General features: G+C 44.9%; 5 protein-coding genes across 6 annotated transcripts; 4 read left to right on the top strand and 1 right to left on the bottom strand.

Annotated features, from left to right (window-relative positions):
* The first annotated feature begins 1 nt into the window (after position 1).
* LOC135332279 (tRNA (34-2'-O)-methyltransferase regulator WDR6-like) lies at positions 2-6,575 on the top strand. The gene is made up of 22 exons (XM_064527659.1): positions 2-60; positions 1,304-1,408; positions 1,484-1,582; positions 1,716-1,812; positions 1,866-2,051; positions 2,185-2,350; positions 2,395-2,507; positions 2,716-2,923; positions 2,980-3,125; positions 3,179-3,339; positions 3,419-3,525; positions 3,773-4,129; positions 4,215-4,289; positions 4,373-4,471; positions 4,519-4,620; positions 4,779-4,839; positions 4,889-5,092; positions 5,159-5,351; positions 5,417-5,700; positions 5,870-6,010; positions 6,103-6,247; positions 6,357-6,575. The coding sequence occupies exons 1-22, from the start codon at positions 42-44 to the stop codon at positions 6,427-6,429; spliced, it is 3,141 nt and encodes a 1,046-aa protein (XP_064383729.1). The 5' UTR covers positions 2-41; the 3' UTR covers positions 6,430-6,575.
* Positions 6,481-11,155, bottom strand: LOC135332280 (cilia- and flagella-associated protein 58-like). The gene is made up of 16 exons (XM_064527660.1): positions 10,996-11,155; positions 10,656-10,871; positions 10,382-10,603; positions 10,239-10,322; positions 9,984-10,178; positions 9,481-9,778; positions 9,346-9,428; positions 9,201-9,293; positions 9,042-9,152; positions 8,532-8,762; positions 8,242-8,448; positions 7,846-8,069; positions 7,531-7,720; positions 7,146-7,292; positions 6,874-7,007; positions 6,481-6,719 (listed from the first exon to the last, which is right to left on the bottom strand). Exons 1-16 carry the CDS (start codon positions 11,086-11,088, stop codon positions 6,602-6,604), a joined length of 2,646 nt encoding a protein of 881 aa, XP_064383730.1. The 5' UTR covers positions 11,089-11,155; the 3' UTR covers positions 6,481-6,601.
* A 59-nt stretch (positions 11,156-11,214) lies between these two features.
* LOC135332293 (enolase 4-like) lies at positions 11,215-14,713 on the top strand. Its single transcript, XM_064527678.1, has 9 exons — positions 11,215-11,450; positions 11,782-11,910; positions 12,051-12,390; positions 12,464-12,813; positions 12,897-13,061; positions 13,217-13,342; positions 13,550-13,796; positions 14,176-14,243; positions 14,386-14,713. The coding sequence occupies exons 1-9, from the start codon at positions 11,247-11,249 to the stop codon at positions 14,563-14,565; spliced, it is 1,809 nt and encodes a 602-aa protein (XP_064383748.1). The 5' UTR covers positions 11,215-11,246; the 3' UTR covers positions 14,566-14,713.
* An 80-nt stretch (positions 14,714-14,793) lies between these two features.
* On the top strand, positions 14,794-16,175 carry LOC135332312 (uncharacterized). Its single transcript, XM_064527703.1, has 2 exons — positions 14,794-15,351; positions 15,545-16,175. Exons 1-2 carry the CDS (start codon positions 14,881-14,883, stop codon positions 15,773-15,775), a joined length of 702 nt encoding a protein of 233 aa, XP_064383773.1. The 5' UTR covers positions 14,794-14,880; the 3' UTR covers positions 15,776-16,175.
* Positions 16,176-16,463: 288 nt separating this feature from the next.
* LOC135332289 (shootin-1-like) lies at positions 16,464-21,135 on the top strand. 2 transcript variants are annotated; one of them, XM_064527673.1, is made up of 18 exons: positions 16,464-16,750; positions 16,920-16,972; positions 17,044-17,125; positions 17,608-17,702; positions 17,801-17,884; positions 17,987-18,038; positions 18,340-18,479; positions 18,589-18,664; positions 18,780-18,874; positions 19,087-19,297; positions 19,430-19,507; positions 19,566-19,760; positions 19,891-19,960; positions 20,013-20,181; positions 20,325-20,445; positions 20,699-20,774; positions 20,830-20,875; positions 20,918-21,135. In XM_064527673.1, exons 1-18 carry the CDS (start codon positions 16,591-16,593, stop codon positions 21,047-21,049), a joined length of 1,935 nt encoding a protein of 644 aa, XP_064383743.1. In that variant the 5' UTR covers positions 16,464-16,590; the 3' UTR covers positions 21,050-21,135. The 2 variants fall into 2 exon arrangements, with proteins under 2 accessions (XP_064383743.1, XP_064383742.1); XM_064527672.1 differs by having other exon boundaries at positions 20,830-21,135.
* Positions 21,136-21,156: the final 21 nt, after the last annotated feature.

Raw genomic sequence — 21,156 nt, 5'->3', positions numbered from 1 at the left:
TAGATAATGAATGAAAAAGTAAAGGGTCATCAAGTTTATAAATGACATCCACATGGCCTACAGTGCAACAACCAAAGAGAGTAGATTTTTTTTTTTGGTACACATTTTTTACATTTTGTGGCATATCTTCTAAAGTAAAAATGATATGATCTATTTGAGTGCAGGTACTGAAAGTTCAACTATTGGCGCTTCCATTGGACCACCACCTGTTACATCACATGACATCATCAGTATAAAATGGCTGTCTGAAGATGTGTACTTCGGAAAATATGTTAGGAATAGAAGTAGCTTATTTGTTTGAGTTAAGATCTGAAATTTGTTGTGCATGTACCTGAGTATATTGCTCATCTTTTGAGCTTCAACGGAAGTCTGGGCTACTAGTAAGTTCTGAGAAATACTGCATTTTGTTGTTTTTTGGTGGCAAATATGTTAGGAATACAACTTTCGATTTTATATTAGTTAAGGTCTGATTTTTGAGCAGCATGTACTACAATAGTGTACTTTTCATCTGTACTAACTTACAGGAGTTAGGCTAGCCTCTCCTTTGCTAGAGCGGCCCATCTTGTCAAAAACAGTGCTTTTTATGACTTTTGGGGTGATTTGGCTACGTAGTAAGCTCAATTACCACGCCCCTGTGACACAGAATGACCAACACCAACTGTGTATTTGCAGGTAGACATCACATGACCTTTGGATGTAGCAAATAACAACAAGATGATTTGTGATGTCACAAATCAATGAATATCATTGCATACGTCAGCAAAAGTAGCAAAACGGAGCAAAATCACCATTTTTGACAAGAAGGGCCGCTCTAGCAAAGATGAGACTTGTCTAGCTCCTGTAAGTTAGTACAGATGAATTCTATGCTATTGTAGTACATGCTCCTCAAAAATCAGACCTTAACTAGCATAAAATCAAAAGTTGTATTCCTAACATATTTGCCACCAAAAAACAACAAAATTCAGTATTTCTCAGAACTTACTAGCAGCCCAGACTTCCGTTGAAGCTCAAAAGATGAGCAATATAGTCAGGTACATACACAATAAATTTCAGATCTTAACTCAAACAAATAAGCTACTTCTATTCCTAACATATTTTCGGAGGTACACATCTTCAGACAGCCATTTCATAGTGATGATGTCATATGATGTAACAGGTGGTGGTCCAATGGAAGCGCCAATAATTGAACTTTCAGTACCTGCACTCAAATAGATCATATCACTTTTACTTCAGAAGATATGCCACAAAATGTGAAAAAAAATAATATAAAAAAAAATCTACTCTCTTTGGTTGTTGCACTGTATGGAGACTGTTGACAAGACATGCAAGATCACGGCCAAGCAGAGCTGTCTTCCAGTCACCGCGTTGGAGTTCATTACCATCGGACAGTTAGAGCTCCTGTTAGCAGGTAATGATTATAAGCCATCCATTATTGAGTGAGTTACTCACTTGTCCCTGCACACACTGCATGCACTGGTTGCAGGGGAAGGTCCCTATCTGAAGCTGCTCTCCTGTGATGAGGGAGCACTGTTAGCCCAGGAGGAGGTACTGCCCTTCAAACGAGTGCATGGCATACGACCAGGTGTGTTGCTAGTGTCAGTACACACACCACACACATACACACACACACACCACACGTATACACACACACACTATACACACACACACACACACACACACACACACACACACACACACACACACACACACTCCAGCTGACGACAGTATTGATGAGAGTGATGTACCACTAGTGCTAGTGTTCGGGCAGAAGAGCATTCGACTGATTCAACTGCACAGCTCACCTCAGTTCAGGTCAGTCATGTGAGCTATGTCACTCACAGTAACCATTAACTGGTGACCTCCAGGTTGACCCCTGTATCTGCTGTAATCGAGGCTTCTGATTGGCTCTTGGACGTCTGTTGGCTGAGCTTTGCTGACCCAGCAAACTACACCCTCTCCTATATCACTGCACACAACGTAGTGACTGTGTATCGTGTGGCAGCTGGCATCGTGAATATTGTCAACTATCACAGCGAGACCAACTGTATTCTGTATCCAACCATACAGTAATGTGTTGTCTTAGATTTCACATATGATAATGATGCATTTCTTTAGCTATTTCCTGAGTAATGTTTTGTCTTAGATTTTTCTCATATAATTATGTATTTTTTAGCTATTTCCTAGCTATTCAGCACGACTAGTAACGACTGGTAGCAACTCTCTCATTGCCATCTCTGGCACAGTCTTCAATCACATCTTGTTGTGGACCGTTGACCTTTCAGTATCGGAGGAGCTGAACTTTGACCCCTCTACCAGGGTACCAGTACGACTCTCACTCTCCGGACATGAGGTGGGTCATGTGATATGTAACTGATAAGTCATGTGATCTGACAGGGTGTGATATTGTGTGTGCGCCTCTCTGATGATGGCCGCTCCCTTGTCTCTGTGTCTGATGATAGAACTGTTAGAGTGTGGACACTCCCACAAGACTGGACCCTCCATCAAAGGTACTGTACATGGACCCTATCTATGGTGTTTTTTCTGAGCTGAGCTATTTCCAATTTCAAATCAAGGATTCATTTAGGAGCTCCTTGAAAGGCCTATCAAATAATGTGGATTAGCGATGGTTTTAGGGCCCAAATCTTCATTTTCCGCTAATTAAAAGCTATTAGTTACAAGTTCAAGCACTTACTTTGTGCCTCTGTTGTGCTCTAGTGTTGAGGTAATAGCTGGAGTGCAAGTGTTGTACGGACACACTGCCAGGGTCTGGGACGCCCGACTACTACCAGGGGACAACGTGGTGAGCATTGGAGAGGACGCCACTTGTCGTGTGTGGAGTAGGTGTGTGGCTGTGAGGACTGTGGGGGGTCATAGGGGGCGGAGTATGTGGAGCATGGCCGTGGACTCAGAGAACAAGAGAGTGGTGAGTGTGTAACAGCAGCCCCTAGGGAATATGTCCATTCCCCTCCTCATGCACAGGCAACTGGTGGTGGGGACTGTGGTGTACGTGTGTTCAGTTTAGAGGGAGAACAAGAGATGGAATGGGACACTCACTTACCCACAGAGGACCTGCCTCGTTCTGTCTGTCTCCATGGCAACACGGCTCTCTGCCACACAGACCACGGGTCAGTATATTATTGTATTTTTATGCAGTTAGTGAACTAATTGTCATATATAGTGTTCTGTACGCTGCTTGTGTGGATGTGTCCCCTATTGTCTGGAGGCAGGTGGCAAGGGATCAGCTGTTCTCTAGTTACTCTCTGTTAGCCCTCCACTCTCCCCTACTGGCTGTGGGCAGTCTGGAGGGAAGCATAAAGCTGCTGGCATTGGACAAACAAGGTGAGGTATCTGTTGCTACACCATACTGAGCCAATCTTACCCATCCTTTGTGTACTTGACACTCATTACATGACCACAGGAGATGTGACGGCTGAGTTGTGTTGGAGTGCTCACACTGGGAAGGTGTTCTCCCTCAGTTGGTTGGGAGATGAGATGTTGCTCTCTTGTGGACCAGCCGGACAAGTGGTGAGAATGCAGTGTAGGCAGACCCACGCTTTTTTTTTCTCAAAAACAGCCATCACTTTTGTTTTGTTGGTTCAATGTCTGGCATTATGATTAACATCTCTATCAGATGGTATGCCCAGCTCAACATTTTTGAATTTTCACTTTTCCCCCACCTATATAATAATAATAATAATTATAACCCACACTTTTGTAAAAAAACGGCCTCAAAAAAATGGCCTTTAACACTTGACCCCCCCCCCCCCCCCAGATCTGCTGGAGGTGTGTGATGTTACCTCAAGGTCTGATGGCCACTCCCCTTGCTACTCTCGAGCTCCCCCCATCTAAACATCGCTGGGTATCTGTGGCCCTACACGACTCAACAAGGGACACTCTGCTACTAGGGGACAGGAAAGGCTCACTACATGTGTACAGGGTGTGTCTAACCACTGCTGACCAACCCTCACCCTCCACCAAACCAACAGCCTCTTATCGAGTGCACGGTCCCAATGGTGTCACCTGTCTCAAGATGAGTGGAGACTTTGTGTACAGTGCTGGCCGCAATGGACGCTGCAGAAAGTACAGTCTGAGCAAAGATGGAGATCTTAAAGAACTCATTGACTTTAAGGTCAGCCCTAACAGCGCTATCCTGCTGTACTGTACATGTGTGTGTGTGTGTGGTGTGTCTAATGTGTAGCAATATTGCCCTCCAGCCTGTGAAGGGAATGGATTGGATTGAGGATCTGATTTTCCAAGAAGAGGACATGTTAGTAGTGGGGTTCCATACGGTGAGTGAGTGAGTGGGTGGGTGGTGGGATTCCACACCTCACACTGTAGTACCCCCCCCCCACACACACACACACACTTACAGACAGACCTTGTGTTGTACAGCACTGCCCAGAACAAGCCTATAGTCAAGATCAACTGCGGTGGGGGACATAGGTCATATGACATCAGCTCTATACAGCAGGTATACAGTATTATCACATGTTGAGTGTGTGTGATAATGGTTCACAGATCTTGAAGACTAGGACAATGAATGCTGTGTATGTCAAACAATCTACCCTCTGCTTCAGGACCTCTAGTTTGGAGTCTTATTTCACCAATCCCATCATTCAGGTATGGACTTGACCATTGACACACACACCCTCACACCCACACACACACACACACACACACACACACACACACACACACACACACACACACACACACACACACACACCCTCACATCCACACACACACACACACCCTCACACCCACACACACACACACAGCCTGGTTTTGTTGGAAGAGAGGCACTCTCACTAGAGATTCTAAATGCTAACTCCACCACTGGTATGTATGTATGACACTCAATGTAGTAACAATGCTCTTTGCTCTGCAGGTGAGCTGTTGTTGGCTGTTGGTAGTGAGGACTGTACCATTGCCCTGGTAGCAGCCTCCCCACACACACGTCCCTCACTTCTAGCTACCCTCACTGGCCACCTCTCCTCTGTCAAGGCTCTAACCTCTTCACAAGGACACCACGGCCAGCTGCTCTTCTCTGGTGGGGCCAGGGCAAGCTTGAAGGCTTGGAACATACCATCCGGTAAGCATCTTGCTCATACTTGTGGTGACCCTTTTAGACTAATATCAGAGCTTATTGTGTGTGCAGGTTGTGGCCCTAGTGAGCTGAAGGAGAGAGTTGAACTTTGTGGGGAGGTGTTCTTACACAACAAGCACGGCTCACGAAAACAGAGGTCAAAGGACAGTCAGCCTGAGTGTAGAGTGATGAGTCTGGCTGCGCTACCTCTGTCCACTCCCCCCTATCATTACCTGGCAGCTGGCTGCTCAGATGGAATTATAAGGTAGACTATTATTCTGTTCTGGTAGCATTGCCATATTTATTTACCTGATGTGTATTGCACTACAGGCAGTTTATATTCGATGAGGGCAACCACACCTTCCAACCTCTACCCTCGTTACATCACCATGACCATTGCATCCTGTGTACCAAGCTCCACCCACTGTCCTCCCACCCCCCACTACTGCTCTCCAGTGCTACAGACGGTGTTGTGTGTGTGTGGAGTCTACACAGCCTCGAGACAGAAGGCCGTATGTCAGTGGAGGAGATGGGAGGTTGTATACCAGTGGAGTCTGTTATTGCGTTCAAGGCCCATCAATCTGGAGTCAACGACCTCATCACTTCAGTCCAAGGTGAGCACTACCACCATACCTACTAGTAGCCCCTCTATACCTACTCTAGTGCTCTATACCTACTCCAGGGTTACCTACTCTAGTACCTTCTTTGTTGTATGTCAGGGATGCTGGGATTTATTGATGTGGTGTTGTACTGACTATAATAATTTTGTATCAATTGCTGTAGATGGCCACCTGACTGTGGTGACAGTGGGAGATGACAATGCCCTCACAGTGACCCACCTCACCCTAACCACCACTCCACATCTCTCCATGTCCCTCCACACTCAAAGCACACACAGCACCGCCCACTCTTCTAGCATCACAGGTGAGGACATTCCTAGTCTGTACACGTTACTTTCTTATGCAAGCTTTCCTGTTACTTTACTCTGAACCCCCCCCCCCCACACACACACACAGGTATTGGTTGGTTTGGTCCCAGTCTAGTAGCCACCACCTCAGTGGACCAGCGACTCTCCGTGTGGAAGCTGGAGCCCCTCTCACTAAGTGCTTGCTTCACTCATGACGTGGCTGACCCAGCTACCCTCAAAACCTTCACTGCTAGGTACAGTGGGTGCACACAGTGGAACCATTGCTTGTAGCCTAACACATTGAGAAGCTTATCAGTACAAGAAATGTTAAACCTTTATTGATAATTCCCATGCATTATGCAGTCACTGTACGAGTGTGGTCGTGTGTGGTGTGGGAATGCAGCACTTCTGTTTACAAGCAAATCACAAACTGTGAACTGATAAAAATAATATTATTATGTACATATTTTTTATTAGTTCACATGACTTGTATTAGTTAATTTTTTTGTGATACACATGACTGCAGTTTACATCACATGTACAACGTACAATGTTTCAATCAACAGAGTTCAATGTAATACACTCTATAATAATTATTCATGAGATATCTAAGCTTTTTGAGATTGTTTGAGGTTGAACCCTCCTCCAGCAAAGCGTGGCATGTCTGCCTTGGACAGTGGTATGATGGGCGGGCCCAGCCCTTGACCCAGAACCCTATCTCGCTCCCTGCAGCAAAGAGAACAGAGGAACATGATAATTAGCCTGAAGGGAAATACTGGGATACGATAGAAAGTGAAGTACATTGTTAGTGTACCTATAACCCTCTGGTTATAGCATGTACTTTATCTCCCACAAAAACAAAATTAATTTAAAAAATTACCTTTTCTGGTGTTCTTTCTTTTTCTGAAGGTAGTAATTTTTCTTGACCTCCTGTAGCTCTCTCTGCAGTCTGTCAATGTCCATCTTGTGCTCTGACACTTGTGAGTCATACATGTTCAACTCAGAGGCCATACACTATGCAGGGTGGTATTATAATGTAGTGCACACAGTTTATTACTGAGTATAGTTTAGCCTCGATTCCAGGCCCGCAGGGAAAAGCGCACTGTTGAAGGGACTGGAGTTGAGGCTAAGTATAGTTATGCTAATACACACCTTCATTTGCTTGGTCTTCTCCTTGAGAGTCTGCTGGTAGATCTGTAGCTGCTCTGCCACCTCAGGCCCTGGCTGTCTCTGGAGGATCTGCTTCAACTCCATGTACAACTTCTCCTTTTCTTGAATCAACAGTTCCTTCTCAACAACCTGTAAATAAAATAGATGGACACTGTGAAAGCAATTAATCGATTTTCCAACAAATTGCATTTAATAACGATAGTTCATCATAAATAAGCACTACGATGAGATGAGCTGTCATTACTGCAATTGTTGGAAAATCGAAGGTTGGATAAAAATACCTCAAGTCAAATACCCAGTAGACAAATAATTAGAAACACCAACACACAGACGGATGAATACATGAACACTAATAGCAAATACTTACCTCTTCAGTTTTCTGAATGAGTCTCCTCTGCAGAGTGTGTATCTTTTGGATCATCTCATACGTAGATGGGTCGCTTCCCTCGAGCTTCCTCCAGCGATGGATGTTCATAGGATTCTCCAGCTCTTCCTCGAGAGCCTTGCAACGAGTACGCTCCTTGAGCAACTCCCGCTGGATGTGGTACAGCTCACGTCTGGGTGGGGGGTAGTGTGTACTAACAGTGTAACATTGCTACTGCAGGCTGTGTAATCTACATAATATTATACACTGTGCATTCACAAGTATAATAATAATTACAAATTCTTAATTATGGTGTACCTGAGGTCATCGATGTTGGCCACATTCTTGGACAGAATTCCTCTCTCCCGTCTCATCTTCTTGATCTCTAGTTTGAGGATACGAATATCCTCTAGTCTCTGTGAGTATTGCATCTCCCCTTTGTTCAGAGTCGACTGCTGGATCTTGATCTTCTCATAGAGGAGGGCTAACTCATCATTGCGGCGAATCAACTGAGTGCCCAGAATGTCCCTCTCATTGATCACCTGCACACACACACACACACACACACACACACACACACACACACACACACACAGTCAACGCAACACAAGCTTAGAACACACTGTATTATACTGTGAATAAAATGATGTAAAATAATCACATGACATTGGTAAAACTGTACACACACGTACTGTAAAGTAGCATTTTCCATACCTGTTCAAGCTCTTTTTTCTGCCTTGTCCGTTCGGCTGATGCCTCTGAGATGATTTTGCGCAGTTTCCTCTCCTCTGCCCTCTGGTTCTCCATGAGTTGCTTGGTGGTCTCTAACTCCTGCTTCCTGGCAGACAGTTCACTACTCAAGCTCTCCTTGTCTCTCTCTATGTGTACCAGGTCCATGTTGCTCTTCACCAGTGCACCCTCCTACAGATATTGTGTTGGCTAGTACTGGGTTCTTGTGGAACACATGCATTTGTACCAACCGTACTGTACGTGCGTTTCAGTACCTTTGAAGCAATCTCCTCCTTGAGTTGGTCAATCTGGTGGGACATGATCTTGAGCTTCCTTTTCATTTCAGTGATTTCATCGCGAGCTTCAATAAGATTCTTGCTACAGAGGTTACGATCTGAACAGACTGCCTCGTACAAGGTGTGTTGCTGTTTCAGCTTGCTCTCAATCTCAACAATCTGCTTCTTGAGCTGGTACAGCTGCATCTCCTTTCTCTTTACTTCCTCCATCTGTGCAGTACAGTGTACTTGGTGTAACCGTGTACAATAGCTACATAGCTAATGCATAGCGGGTTATTTTTGAGGCACAAATCTTTGCAGATTGCTCAAACTAAACATTTCGCGGATTTTAATTTTGAGGATTGAGGTTCAAATGACCACACCCCTACAGTAGAGAGGTTTCAATACCGGAAATAAACCAATTTTTGAAGCACTAAATTTTCAAAGTTTGAGGTAAATCTTTGAAAATTTACGAAAATAACTAGCTATACAGTATATTGATATCAGTACCTGAGAGATGGTTCCCTGATGAGCGTCTGCCGCGTCCTTGCCATAACGGTCCCTCTCTCTTTCCAAGCTCTGGATCAACTGCCGCTGTTTCTTAGCTTCCTCACGATAGTTCTATATGGGAGAGGTGATTCAACTGGAACAGCACTAGACGGTACTCACAGCAATCTCCTGTTGCAGTCTCTGTATTGCCTGGTTCCGAGTCTTGACAAGGTGATCCATCTTTTCAGATGTACCCTCAGCCTTTCGCATGCCCTGTGACAAACACTCTCTTGAAACAAGAGCTAGGTACATGTTGACAGGTTACCTTGGTAAGAATGTCCCTCTCTCTGACCAGATCATCAAATGCCTTTTTGTCCAGTTCAGCTTTCTTTTGTTGAGCCTCCATTTCTGTAACAAACAAGTCAATCAGTATTTGCAACCTACTACCATTATACAGTACCTCTCTCCATGGAAGCAATCTCCTGTTTGAGCTTCTCCCGATGCCCCTCCACCTCCATCTTCTGCTCCTCCATAGAGCGCAGGTTTCTGGCCACCTTCTCTCTCAGCCGAGACAATCGAGTTATCTCTCCTTTAAGTCCCGTGACCTCCTCCTCTTTGATTTTAAGCTCAGCATGTTTCTGACTGTTCTCTCCTGCCAGTTGGTCGCTCTGCATGAGCTGATTCTCATAGTCTTGCTGGGCTTTGGTCAAACGCTGGTTCAGGATGTCATTGTCTTTGACTGTACGCTCAAACTGAGTCTGTATATGGGGAGGGAGGGGGGGGAAGCTTGTTTAATCAATGCACGTATAATTATACTGATAGTTGGTGGTTTGAATTGTAACTGCATGGCTATCATATGCTGCATAGCAAACTTCCCACAGGAACCACAAATACTTATGCAAAATGTATATACTGTACAGCGGGAAATTTTCGCGAGCTGATTATGTACCAGTAGACACTCACCCTTGTCTCCCTGAGTTGTTGCTCACATCGCTTGTACTCCTCATCAGCCATCAAGACTTGGTTCTGTTTAGACTTGGCCTCCATAGTGCGTACCTCTAGTTCTGCTATTGTGGACTTGAGGTCTTTCTCCAGTTTGACTTTTCGCCTGTTCTCACGATCCATCTCCTGATTCTTGGCAGTAATCTCTTCACGTAGCTGTACGGTGTGGTAGGCAACTAGTCAGTCTAGTTGTACACAAGTACAACCATTCATTACCTCATTCACTTTCATCTCAGCCACCTCTCTCTCGTGCTCTGAGCTCTTCTGACTCTCATTGGCAGTTTGGATGGTTTGACGAAGCTGCAACACCACATGTACTTACTATCACACACACACACATACAATAGAGATGACCTCACTTGCACAATCTCCTCAAGATACGAGTCTCTCTTACTGATGAGCTCCTCCTTCTGTTTCACGAGCTCCTCCACACTGGAGTCCTGTCCAATACCAAGCCCTGCTCCTTGCTCCACCAGCTTGGTAAGATTAGCAATCTCCAGCTTGAGTTGGTTGATAGTGTCCCTAGCACGCGCCTCTTTATCATGAGCAGCATCAACCATCTTCCATAGCTTCTCGATTTCCTACAGCAAGCACACTACGTGCACTCACCGTGAGTATACAGTCAAGCCTTACTTGTTTGAGAGAGGAGATGGTTGATTTGTCCTCTTGTGATAGCTTGAGAGCAGTAGACACTTTAGCAGAGTTGGCCACTATCTCAGAGTTGAGCTCTCTGCACTTGTGCATAAGTCTCTTCTCACTCTCGTGGGATTTCTTGAGTGCACGGTGGAGCTTCTCATACTCAATACGGAAACGCTCCAAACTCTTGTCCCCCATTAGCTCGGCAAGCACCTACGAACAAACAGCAGAGGGTATAAATTAAATGAGTGTGTCCTGACGTGATCGTGAAACCACAAATCAGTAAGTGTTTTGAGGTGGTTAGAAATGTTGGTTAATATTATATTAGTGTAATTACCTCTTGAAAGTCCTTTTCCAAGGATTCGAAACTGTTTTCAGTCTTTCCATTGCCATCACCCGGACCCTGCGCCTTTGCCTTGTTTTCCTCCATTTTTTCACTTCTCTACAGACTCTCACTCAACCATGTGTGTGGGCAGTAAACAAACTCTGTTGCCATGGTACCCTAACATCGTTACCACGACAATAAGCACATTGCGTCATGAATACCTTTATCGCTGCCGAGGCCAAAGTTCAACAAGCTGCAGAAAGATGATGGAGAGCCCTAGCCCTAGCCCTCAGAACAAGTCAGTGCAGGGGGCAGGTAGGAGAGGGAGAGGCTTCCCTGAGCTACGACACAAGCAGCTCAAGGAGCAAGCGGTGGCCTTCTACTCTGAGCACAAGGTGCAGGATGCGCTGGAGGGACTGCTCAATGAGATGTTTCTGTCTGACCCGAGGGATGTGTATGGCTATATGGTGAGTGTGCATGCGAGCAGAACAGTTCCTAATAATCTGGTTCTTGTGGGACGAGCAGCAGGTAGTAACCGACTGCAACAACTCAATAGCAATTGATAAGAGCGCATAAACAAGAAGATGCTATCTTTTATATATGCCCTCTTTGCAATTGAACATCGTTGACGAGGGGTATTACTATAACACGCCTTTTCTCCATATGGAAGCATGTGTAAGACCTGTTTCTCTTTTCCTTACATAGTACCTAGGAGATGAAATTGCATCACATTTTCACGACGATACCATTGCATACTCAGCCCCTCCCACACACACACACACGTACACACACACACAGTCTGACTACTTCCGTGGTCTATCAAAAGACCCTGTCATCTCCTCTCTCTCAGTGTATGAGGAGCTGGACTCCTCTGGGGAGAAGGCTCTCAACCTGGAGCTCTACTGCACTGTCCGGGGGAAGGACAAGGTAGTTCCTCACGTACCATTATATTGGTGACTGTAATTAAGTGTACAAATTATCGATTTTTGTACTGAATTTTCCTTGTATTCTATATGCTTGATCAGCTGGTAATAAAAATGGTGACCCCTATCTCTCCATGTACACAGCTTGTCAGTAACACCAGCTTGTCTCTGGAAATGTACGACTTGTCAGTGGAGGCCCAGCCAGTACCACCTCCACCCAAGTCCCCGAGAGGTACTCCACGCAATAAGTCTCCACGCAGTAGGGCCTCCCGCGGTGGGACCCCCAGCCGTAAAACCCCCGTTAAGTCAAATCTGGACCCTGGGGAGTTGACTAGTAGCCATGCATCCACCGCCTCTAGTGTACCCACTACTGTGCTAAGTGCTGCCAAGACAGTTAACGATTATATTAGCCCTGCAGTCAAAGGGCTCTCCCCTTTTCTACAGAATGAGGTAGACACTACACTGGCTGCTATCACAACTGAAGGTACCTCATTGCGAGAATGCCCATCTAATTACTGCTAATCAGATATGTATCAGTCAATCTTCACCTCTCACAGATGGCAGCTTACACCCCAGTGCTCTATTGGCAGCCTCTTATGCTGCAGGTATAGCTGGGGCCCGTCTCACAAACACACCCCTCTACCTACACCTAGCCAAGACATGTCGCCCCCCTTCCCCATCATCACAACCTGACACAACGTTCAAGAGAGCCCCTGGTGAAGCATACAGGTTCACCATGCCCCTACCGGTAGTGGGGGTGTTGTCTGGAGGGCAGTCTGGCTGTGGGAAGTGCAGGTTCAGGGAATTCTGTCTCTCTCCATTACCTGGAGCACCCTTCCCTGAGCAAATACAAATGATCGTTGCCGTGCACAAAGAACTGGGAAAGTGTCTCACTGGAAAGTATGGGGTAGGCACATTCATGTTATATAGCTTGCTATTTTATAATATCAGTATGTACTCAGTCCTTAATCGAGCTCTTTTGTACTCTAGGGTTCAGGACAAGGCAGGTTATTGTCAGGGTCATACTGTCCCACACTGGACAAACCCGAGCAGGGATTGGACTTTATTCGAGATGCGGCTCGTAACGCCGGCTTTGAGTTGAACCAAGGAATGGGCGTGATTGTGGATGTGGGAGCTGACACACTCTACAATGAAGTACGTGAATACTGTTGGGCTGTGTATAGACTGTGGTGTGTGTATTGATAATCATTAGGTACTGCCTTCTCATAGCAGCATTGTGCTTGTCTGGGTAATGCATTTAATTTCGTAATAAGGTTGACCTCTGTGAATGACTATTGCCACCACTACAGGAGAAGGGAAAGTATGAGCTGATAGCTGGACAGTGGAAGAGCTCTGATGATGTCATCACTATCTATGCCAACCTGTTGCGCTCCTACCCAGGCCTGCTAGGCTATGTGGACCCCTTGCATCATACAGTGAGTCTGGTACATATTATAATTTTTTTAGTGTAGTCTACAGATATCATACGAGGATCCATTTTAGTAGATTAGTATAGGAACACAATTACCTACCGTTTATTATTGGTTGTCCCCAATACTGTTAAATGTTGTTGATACATAGCCCTTGTGGATGTATGTGCCAGAATATTACACTTTATATGCCTGTTTTACCTCCCTGCTAAGGATGTGGATGGCTGGAAGAAGCTTCAGGAGAGACTGGGGGACAACTGTCTCCTCATTGCAGACCAGACTTTGAAGAAAGGCCTGCCTATCAGCGAACAAAAACCAGAGACCATTCTAACGGACACACCAGACGACACTAACCCAGTTGTTCTCCCAGACAAACCCTCTGTTAACTATCTGTCCTGTGGTGCATTGACCCTGGAGGCTACTATCTCCCAGACACTGGCAAAGGCCACCCACATTAAAGGTCTGACAGCCTGTATGCATGTGTTTACATTCCAAGCCTGGGGAAGAGGCCCTAGACATTGTGTTAACTATCTACCACACCAATGTTTGTGCATGTGGTGCTAACCCAAGCAGAACACACCGAACTTGTGTAGTTGAATTGTGCCCCTTTAGATTCGGCCCAGTGAGCATTTGGGTGTTGCCATTCAGAGTGGTGTGCCTCTTTATTACTGTCTGTGTATTACCATAGCTTCTGCACAGGTGAGCAAGGATAGTCTCTAATAGTCATTGCATTCCATCCCATATCAATAACATTGTGAATATTATTTAGTGTGAGTTTTGAATGTGCGTATCTGATATTAATGTTCTTATATTCCTTATATGGTTTTGTTTTGTTGCAGGGCACAGCTATTATGTAATGCTGAGGGTTCCGCCCAACTCCACAGTGAGCACTCTGCCTGCTGACATGGTAAGGAGATATTCATAGTCTGTCTGTGTCCTACCATCAGCACATACTCCTCTGTCAGTTGATCAGCAAGTCGTGTGCTTGCAGGGATTAAGTACACAGTACCTATTTACTGCTGATTTTTTTTCTTTTATTTTTTCTGTAGGCAGTTGCTATGATGTGTCGGTTCCTAAGGATGGGTGGTCCTAATGGACTGACTAGCTGTGGACTGCTCTCTCGGTTGCTTAGAATCAGAGAAGAGCTCGTCTCAAAAAAGTTGCACGACCCAGCAGGAGCTCTTGTGTTCACAAGCATGCCTCCAGGTGTGGACACTGTATACGAGTAGTTGTCAATCAACAAAAACTTCAGATCATTTGCCATTTTATCCTTTGTGTCACAGTTAGTTAAAGGCTTGTCATCACTTACCGGTATTGTTTTAATTGTTGTGCATTGCAAAAAATTAATGTTGATTTACACAATAAAAACAATAACACCACATTGAACTAGTGTGTGAAAAGCGCCATGTTCTGCGCATGCCAAAAGCTGCATGGCAACAGAAATCTGTGCTACGCCCCCTTTTTCATAAAACCAATGTTTTTTTGTGAGCCACCTTCAATTCAGTGTTTTTCAAGTTGTTTTACTCCGCTGAAATATCTCTACAATGGCCATGATAGATTCCCTACACGTTCAAGATAGCATACAGCAGCCGGAGGAGTTGGCAACCACCTCAGAGACTAACTACACTGAGTTCAACATTTTCCGTGATTACTTTGGTCTCCACACCATTGTCAAGAGCATAGCTGCAGAGAATGCACCTCTGGACGAGTGCACAGAGTTCGAGGAGAGTGAGGAGCAGGAGAGCTATGCCTGCAGACGAGACAGTTTGGACAGCTCCAGTTCAGAGTTTTCATCCAACAGTCTAGAGTCTGTGGAAGTGGCCGATATTTGCTTCAACTACAACCATGACGTGCGAGCTACACAAGCCTTCTCTGAGATGGACATGGAACCGCTGAGCCCTTTGGGAGGTCCCTTTGAAATGGGTGCACCTAAGACCAACATACCGCCCTCTCTGTTCCTGAGCCATACCAAGTTACACACTATCAATATTGCAGCTCATCTAAAAAAGCCACAGGTATGTCAGTGTTAATCGTTTCTTATTTGTACTCCTCTCATCGCTTACCTAGCTAGCTGTATTTAATTTATGGCTGTGTGCATGTTTACTATGTTGTACGCATGCTGTAGATTGGTGACTGATATCTATCTGCTTATAATCACCTCTTTGATTCCATGGCTTCACCACCTCACCCCTTTTGTTGTTTCTTCAGGTATGTGTGTTTTGTCGCAACAATGGCGAGTCTGAGAGCTTCTACACCTCCCACTACCTGAAAGACTCTGAGGGCAAAGTGACATGCCCTGTGCTGCGAGCCTACACTTGTCCCCTGTGTGGTGCTAATGGAGACAAATCCCACACGATTAAGTACTGCCCTGAGAACAAGGAGAGTGGCAAGAACTACAATGTAAAGAGGCCAATTGTGACTGTCACACGCAAGAAGTAAAATTTATATCAATTGAAACAGCACAAGTAGAGAACTTCAGAATGGTTCAGGCACAAAAATCACAGGTTATTTTTTAACTCTGTTCTTGTCTATATAGTATTTGTATTGATGCCTCCTCCCTAACCCCCACCCCTATAACTGCGACCTTAATCTCTTACCTCCCCCAGTGGGAGTCTCATTCAGTCACATTCAAATATTGCCAACATTTATTATCACTTAACATATTTTGTATTAGAATGTATTTGATATACATGTGCATCACTTATCTGTGTACTACAGAATCACTGTTTTTTGTAGAGATCAGCTTACAGAATTACTATAGTCATCACTTCTTTATCTGTCTTTTTATATTGACTGCTCTACAGTATAAAACTCACAATAATTTATTGCTATGAATTGACTTGTTACGTGCTAACTACTGTGTGTACTTGCTAATCCTGCACCCCCTGGGGAAGCAGCTTACACAAATTGAGGATCAGTTGTGTTAGGTGTTAGGAAGGTGGTCTTATTACAGGTTATAGGTGGTAATATCTGATTGTTGTGTACATGTAAAATTAATGATTGCACTGATAATGTAGGGTGCAGGAAAGGGGCATGGCTGGTTTGTGCATGCGTGGAAGTTAATGAACCAATATAATGATGACGTCACAATTTCTTGTGCGTGGGTGTGTCGCAGGCTCAGCACACGCCCACACTGCACTGCCTTTTGACCTTGAAGCTACTAGGCTAGCTTGTGCATGCATGCTTGTTTTATAATTATAGCATACTGAAGCGTGCATAAAGCTAATAGACATATCCACAGAGGCAGCAGAGACATGAGCAACAACCAGCCCTCCCTCTCTCCACGGAGGCTTCCTCCCAAGCCACCGCCGGGCAGCAGTACATCACTCACTGGACCGTCCTATGATCAGCTCAAGCTCAAGTATATGACAGTGGATAGAAACTATCAGACCCTCAAAGACCTCAGTAGAAAAGGTGAGCAGTTGCAGACACCAATGTATTGCATACACTGCATGCTGCTGCTGCTGTAGTGCTCTAAACATAAACTCTACAAGAAATCTTGTAGGGCTACTAGAGAATATAATACAAGGGCTGGCTAGTTTTAACTGTGATTGTTTTTATGCAATCTTTATTTTCATTGCAGCAATAAAGGAGTTTGATGAGCTGAAGCGCCAGTTTGCTCAAGAATGTGAAAATGTAAGTAGCTCTATAATTATAAGACCGTCCCTCACCCCCCCCCTCACCCCCCCCCCCCCTCTATTGTACAGCACCATCGTACTAGGCAACAGCTGGAAGAGGAGAGGCAGACACGAAATGAGGCAGAGGATGAGCTGGACAACCTCAAGACAAGTGAGTGGCTCGTGTGTGTGTGTGTGGTACGTGTACTGTGTTTAATAGCCTTATGTCCGATTAGATAGTGCGTGGGTATTATTGCAAGCTAGTCCCATGTCCTTTGTGATTTTATTCACTTGTTTGATCAACTTTAAATAATAACAACTTGTGGATTTTAATCTCCGTTGAATAACTTTCAAAGTGCACAGCACTCAACTATTCAACAACTACTTGACACCCGGGGTTTTGTTGGCTTTGTTGTGGCCACACTGGTTTCCACCTCTTTCATTGAATCCTGGCTCAGTTCTGTAGCTACCTTATTAGAGTATTTGTTTAGGGCCTCAGTTTCCCTTGTTACACTCTCTTATTGTGTCTGGCTCATGATAATAAACCACTGACATATGGTAATGATGACACAACCTCACCCCTGTCGAGTATATACACTGTACAGTACACACACTGTACAGTACACATACTGAGGATTGATGTTTGTTCTGCAGCTTCTGTGCTGGCATTTGATCAGTACGGTCGCCTGTCAGAGCAGCTGGAGATGGAGAGCACACTCAGGAACAAGGCTGAGAACATTGCCACCCAGGTAAGCTAGATGCCGGTAGATACGGTATTGCTATGTACCTGATAGTGGTAGAGAGATGCATTGCTGTATTACTGTCAGTGTGTGTGTAACTCGTGCAGTTTTCCCACGAGAACAAAGTATTGAAGAGAGCCTCTGTGAGCATGAAGCGGTTGGAGAGAAAGGCCAACCCTGAGCTCAGAGCTGTGAGTATGTTCACTAGCAACATTTGCAGCATACTCTGTCAGTGTGTGCATAAACAATAAACCACCTGTGTATGTTATGAAGTATTCATTGTCTCATTTCAGCAAATGGAGAAACTGAATCTTGAGAACAGTATGCTTGTAGAGGAGAACAAAAGTGAGTTAGTTGTGTTGTTGACACAAGGAATCGGTTGTTTACTTCCCTAAAAGGTTTAATGTACTCTTAGTTCCTCTCTGATTCAACTAGGGCTGTATATATAGTAAGATTCACATACCAGCAAGCAGGAACACTAGTTATAACTTGAATCCTTACCCCCTCTGACTCCCCCTGGCTATAGCTACCCCTTGTGCTTCAGTTACCCCCCTGTGTTATAGCTACCCCCCTGTGTTATAGCTACCCCCTGTGCTACAGCTACCCCCCTGTGTTCACTCTGTGTTCACTCTGACTACCCCTGCAGATTTTAAGGTGACCCTGGAGTCCCTCAACAATGCGGTAGAGGAGGGCAGTGCAGAGTTGGAGGCAAAGGAACAAGCACTACAGAGCAAGGAGGCTCAGCTACAGGAGAATCAGAGGAAACACTCCATGCTGTCAGAGAAGGTACCATTGTTTTGTACTTTAAAGTTTTGTTAAGTTAAGTTTTCAAATCAACAAAATCTGTGTATTGCATTGCATACAAGGTGATACAAATAATTGTTGTTTTCTGTAGCTTAACTCACTAGAGGAGGCACTAAATGAAAAGGAAGAGTTCATCAATCCTGAGGAGTACGACCGAATGAGAAAAAGTGAAGCAGCACTTTATGCATGGATATAACATGTGCTGTGTTGTTATCATCAATCAGCATTGTGTGTGGGTGTATGTATTATGACATCATTATCACCCTCCACTCGTGCCTGCAGTGTCTGAGTTGCTGACTGATGAGATGAAGGCAGTGACTGGTAGTCTGGAGGAAGAGAAGGGACTCAGAATGACTGCCGAGAGAGAAGCCAGTGAGGTACTCATCACCTGCTGTTACAGTAGCATGTGCTTGGATGGCCTCTATTGTATGGTTTTCCAATAGCCACATACATGCAGTGTTTAGCCACTCTGCTTATAGCTCATACTAAAGATGTACTGAAAAACCTCATGCAATTCTTTCATTTGAACAGTTAGAGCTACCACCACTGGGTATTAATCACCATGTTAGTCTAGTGATCCTCTCCCCAGATCCGCAGCACACTGACTGCATTGCGTCGACAGAGTGCTATCTTGATGGAACAGGTTCCCTGCAATGAACAGCTGGCTAGTGCTCTAAGTCAGGTGGAGGAGCTGCAACGTGAGCTGAGCAATGAGAGGGAAGAGAAGGCTGTGCGAGTGACAGCCTTAGAGGAGACTATACACACACTGCAGGAGGACACTCTGGCAGAGGAGAAGAAAGGTGTGGGGGAGGGTGTGGGTCTGGGCATTTGCGTAGTTTGTCTACAATTGATACTAGCTTGTGTGAGTGGTTTTTACTGATTTTTTGTACTTTTGTGTCTTTATCTGTTTTTGTTTTTTTTATAATAATTAGGTCTTGAGGAGAAGCTGGCCATGTTGAGTGCAGAGATGGACAGTTTGCAAGGGAGAGCTACTTCAGCTGAAGATAAAGGTGTGTATATCACGTCTATGATGTCATTGCATATGCGTCACTGTGTGTGTCGCTGCAGTGGTTGAGCTGGAGAGTAAGATAGAGGAGTTGAAGTCAGCCCCGCCCATCTTTGCTCCCTCGGTGGACGGTGCTGATGGTCCTGTCCCACCCCCTCCACCACCTCCCCCGCCCGTACCAGGTGGTGGACTACCCCCACCACCCCCTCCACCAGGGGCACCACCACCACCGCCTCCTCCACCCCCTCCTCCACCAGGTACACTGCATGTTCGTATAAAAAATTGTAATTCAAAAAATGTTTGTGCAATCTTAACCAAGCAAAATTTTGAAGTACTGTATATGTTTTTTTGTATCGCTATGACTAATGTGTGTGTCGTCGATCTCAGGAGGTTCAATGTCCAGTTTGCCAGCTGGTGCCCGTCCTCTCTCTGGACTAGCCTCCATCACCAGTGTCACGTGAGTCACACTCTCACTTCCCTCACACTATCACAGCCTCACACCCTCACAGACTGAAGCCGGTGTCGGCTGAAGAAAAAGCGGAGAAGACAGATCCATTGGCCGACATGTTATCTCGTATTCGCTCAGGGAACGTGCACCTAAAGAAAGTGGATGATAGTGCATCTCCCAAAGCCACCAAAAAGCCTGGCAACGTGATGGCTGAGATGGCAAAGCTGTTGGTTAGTGAACAACACACACACACACACACACACCCACACACACACCCACACACACACACACACACACACACACCCACACACACACACACACACACTTGAGTAGTAGCTCTTTGTTTACACAATGCTGTCCATTATTCACACAGTCTTCGAGAGGTGGTAAGAAGCGAGCTCCCATTGAAGTTCCCAAGAAGGACAAGCAAGGGCAAGGCAATGCCGTCTCAAATGAACTCTTTGCTAAGCTCAAACGAAGGAGAATGCAACAAGGTACATACATGCATAGCAACAAGGTACATACATGCATAGCAACAAGGTATATACATGCATACCATAGTTAATGTAATTACAGCGCCAGCAAAAAATAATTATTTTTGCGAGACTATGTACATAAAACAAATGAATTTATATGGTGGTATATGACCAACAATTTCGAATTTCGTTTAATTAGACTGTCGCTGTAATTACATCAACTACGGTACATATATATGTGCTTGTGAGATGTGGACTATATATGTTGCAGGTGGTGCCAAACCAGCAGACAGCAGCCCAGGCGATAATAAACCAGTTCCTGAAGCAACTAAAGCCTCAGCATCAAGGTAGGACAAATGTTGCTTTTAATTTGATGATTGACCATTCAATTTCTCATTGCAGCACTACAGGCCCCCCCAGTGAACATCCTAGTGAACCTTCTGATGATCCCCCACCTAGAAACCCCCCACCTCCACCCCCTCGTGATGATACCCCCCACAATGACACAGTCCCGCAGATAGTTCTGTCGACTAATGGCCTTGTTACTTCTGAAAAGCACTTGGAAAAAGACGAATCTGTTGTGATTAATGGAGTGAACGGAACTGACACACATGACACTTGAAACATTACATTTTAATTTTGTTGTGCCCTATCCTGTTATTATTATTATAGTTGTTTCACTTTCACTTTCATTGAAATTAGCCATTATCATTGTGACATTTAAGGTGA

Source organism: Halichondria panicea, chromosome 2, assembly GCF_963675165.1.
Source record: "Halichondria panicea chromosome 2, odHalPani1.1, whole genome shotgun sequence".
In the NCBI taxonomy this organism is placed as follows: Eukaryota; Metazoa; Porifera; class Demospongiae; order Suberitida; family Halichondriidae; genus Halichondria; species Halichondria panicea.
The sequence above is the reverse complement of the archived record's forward strand: the minus strand, read 5'-3'. Positions and strand labels throughout refer to the sequence as shown.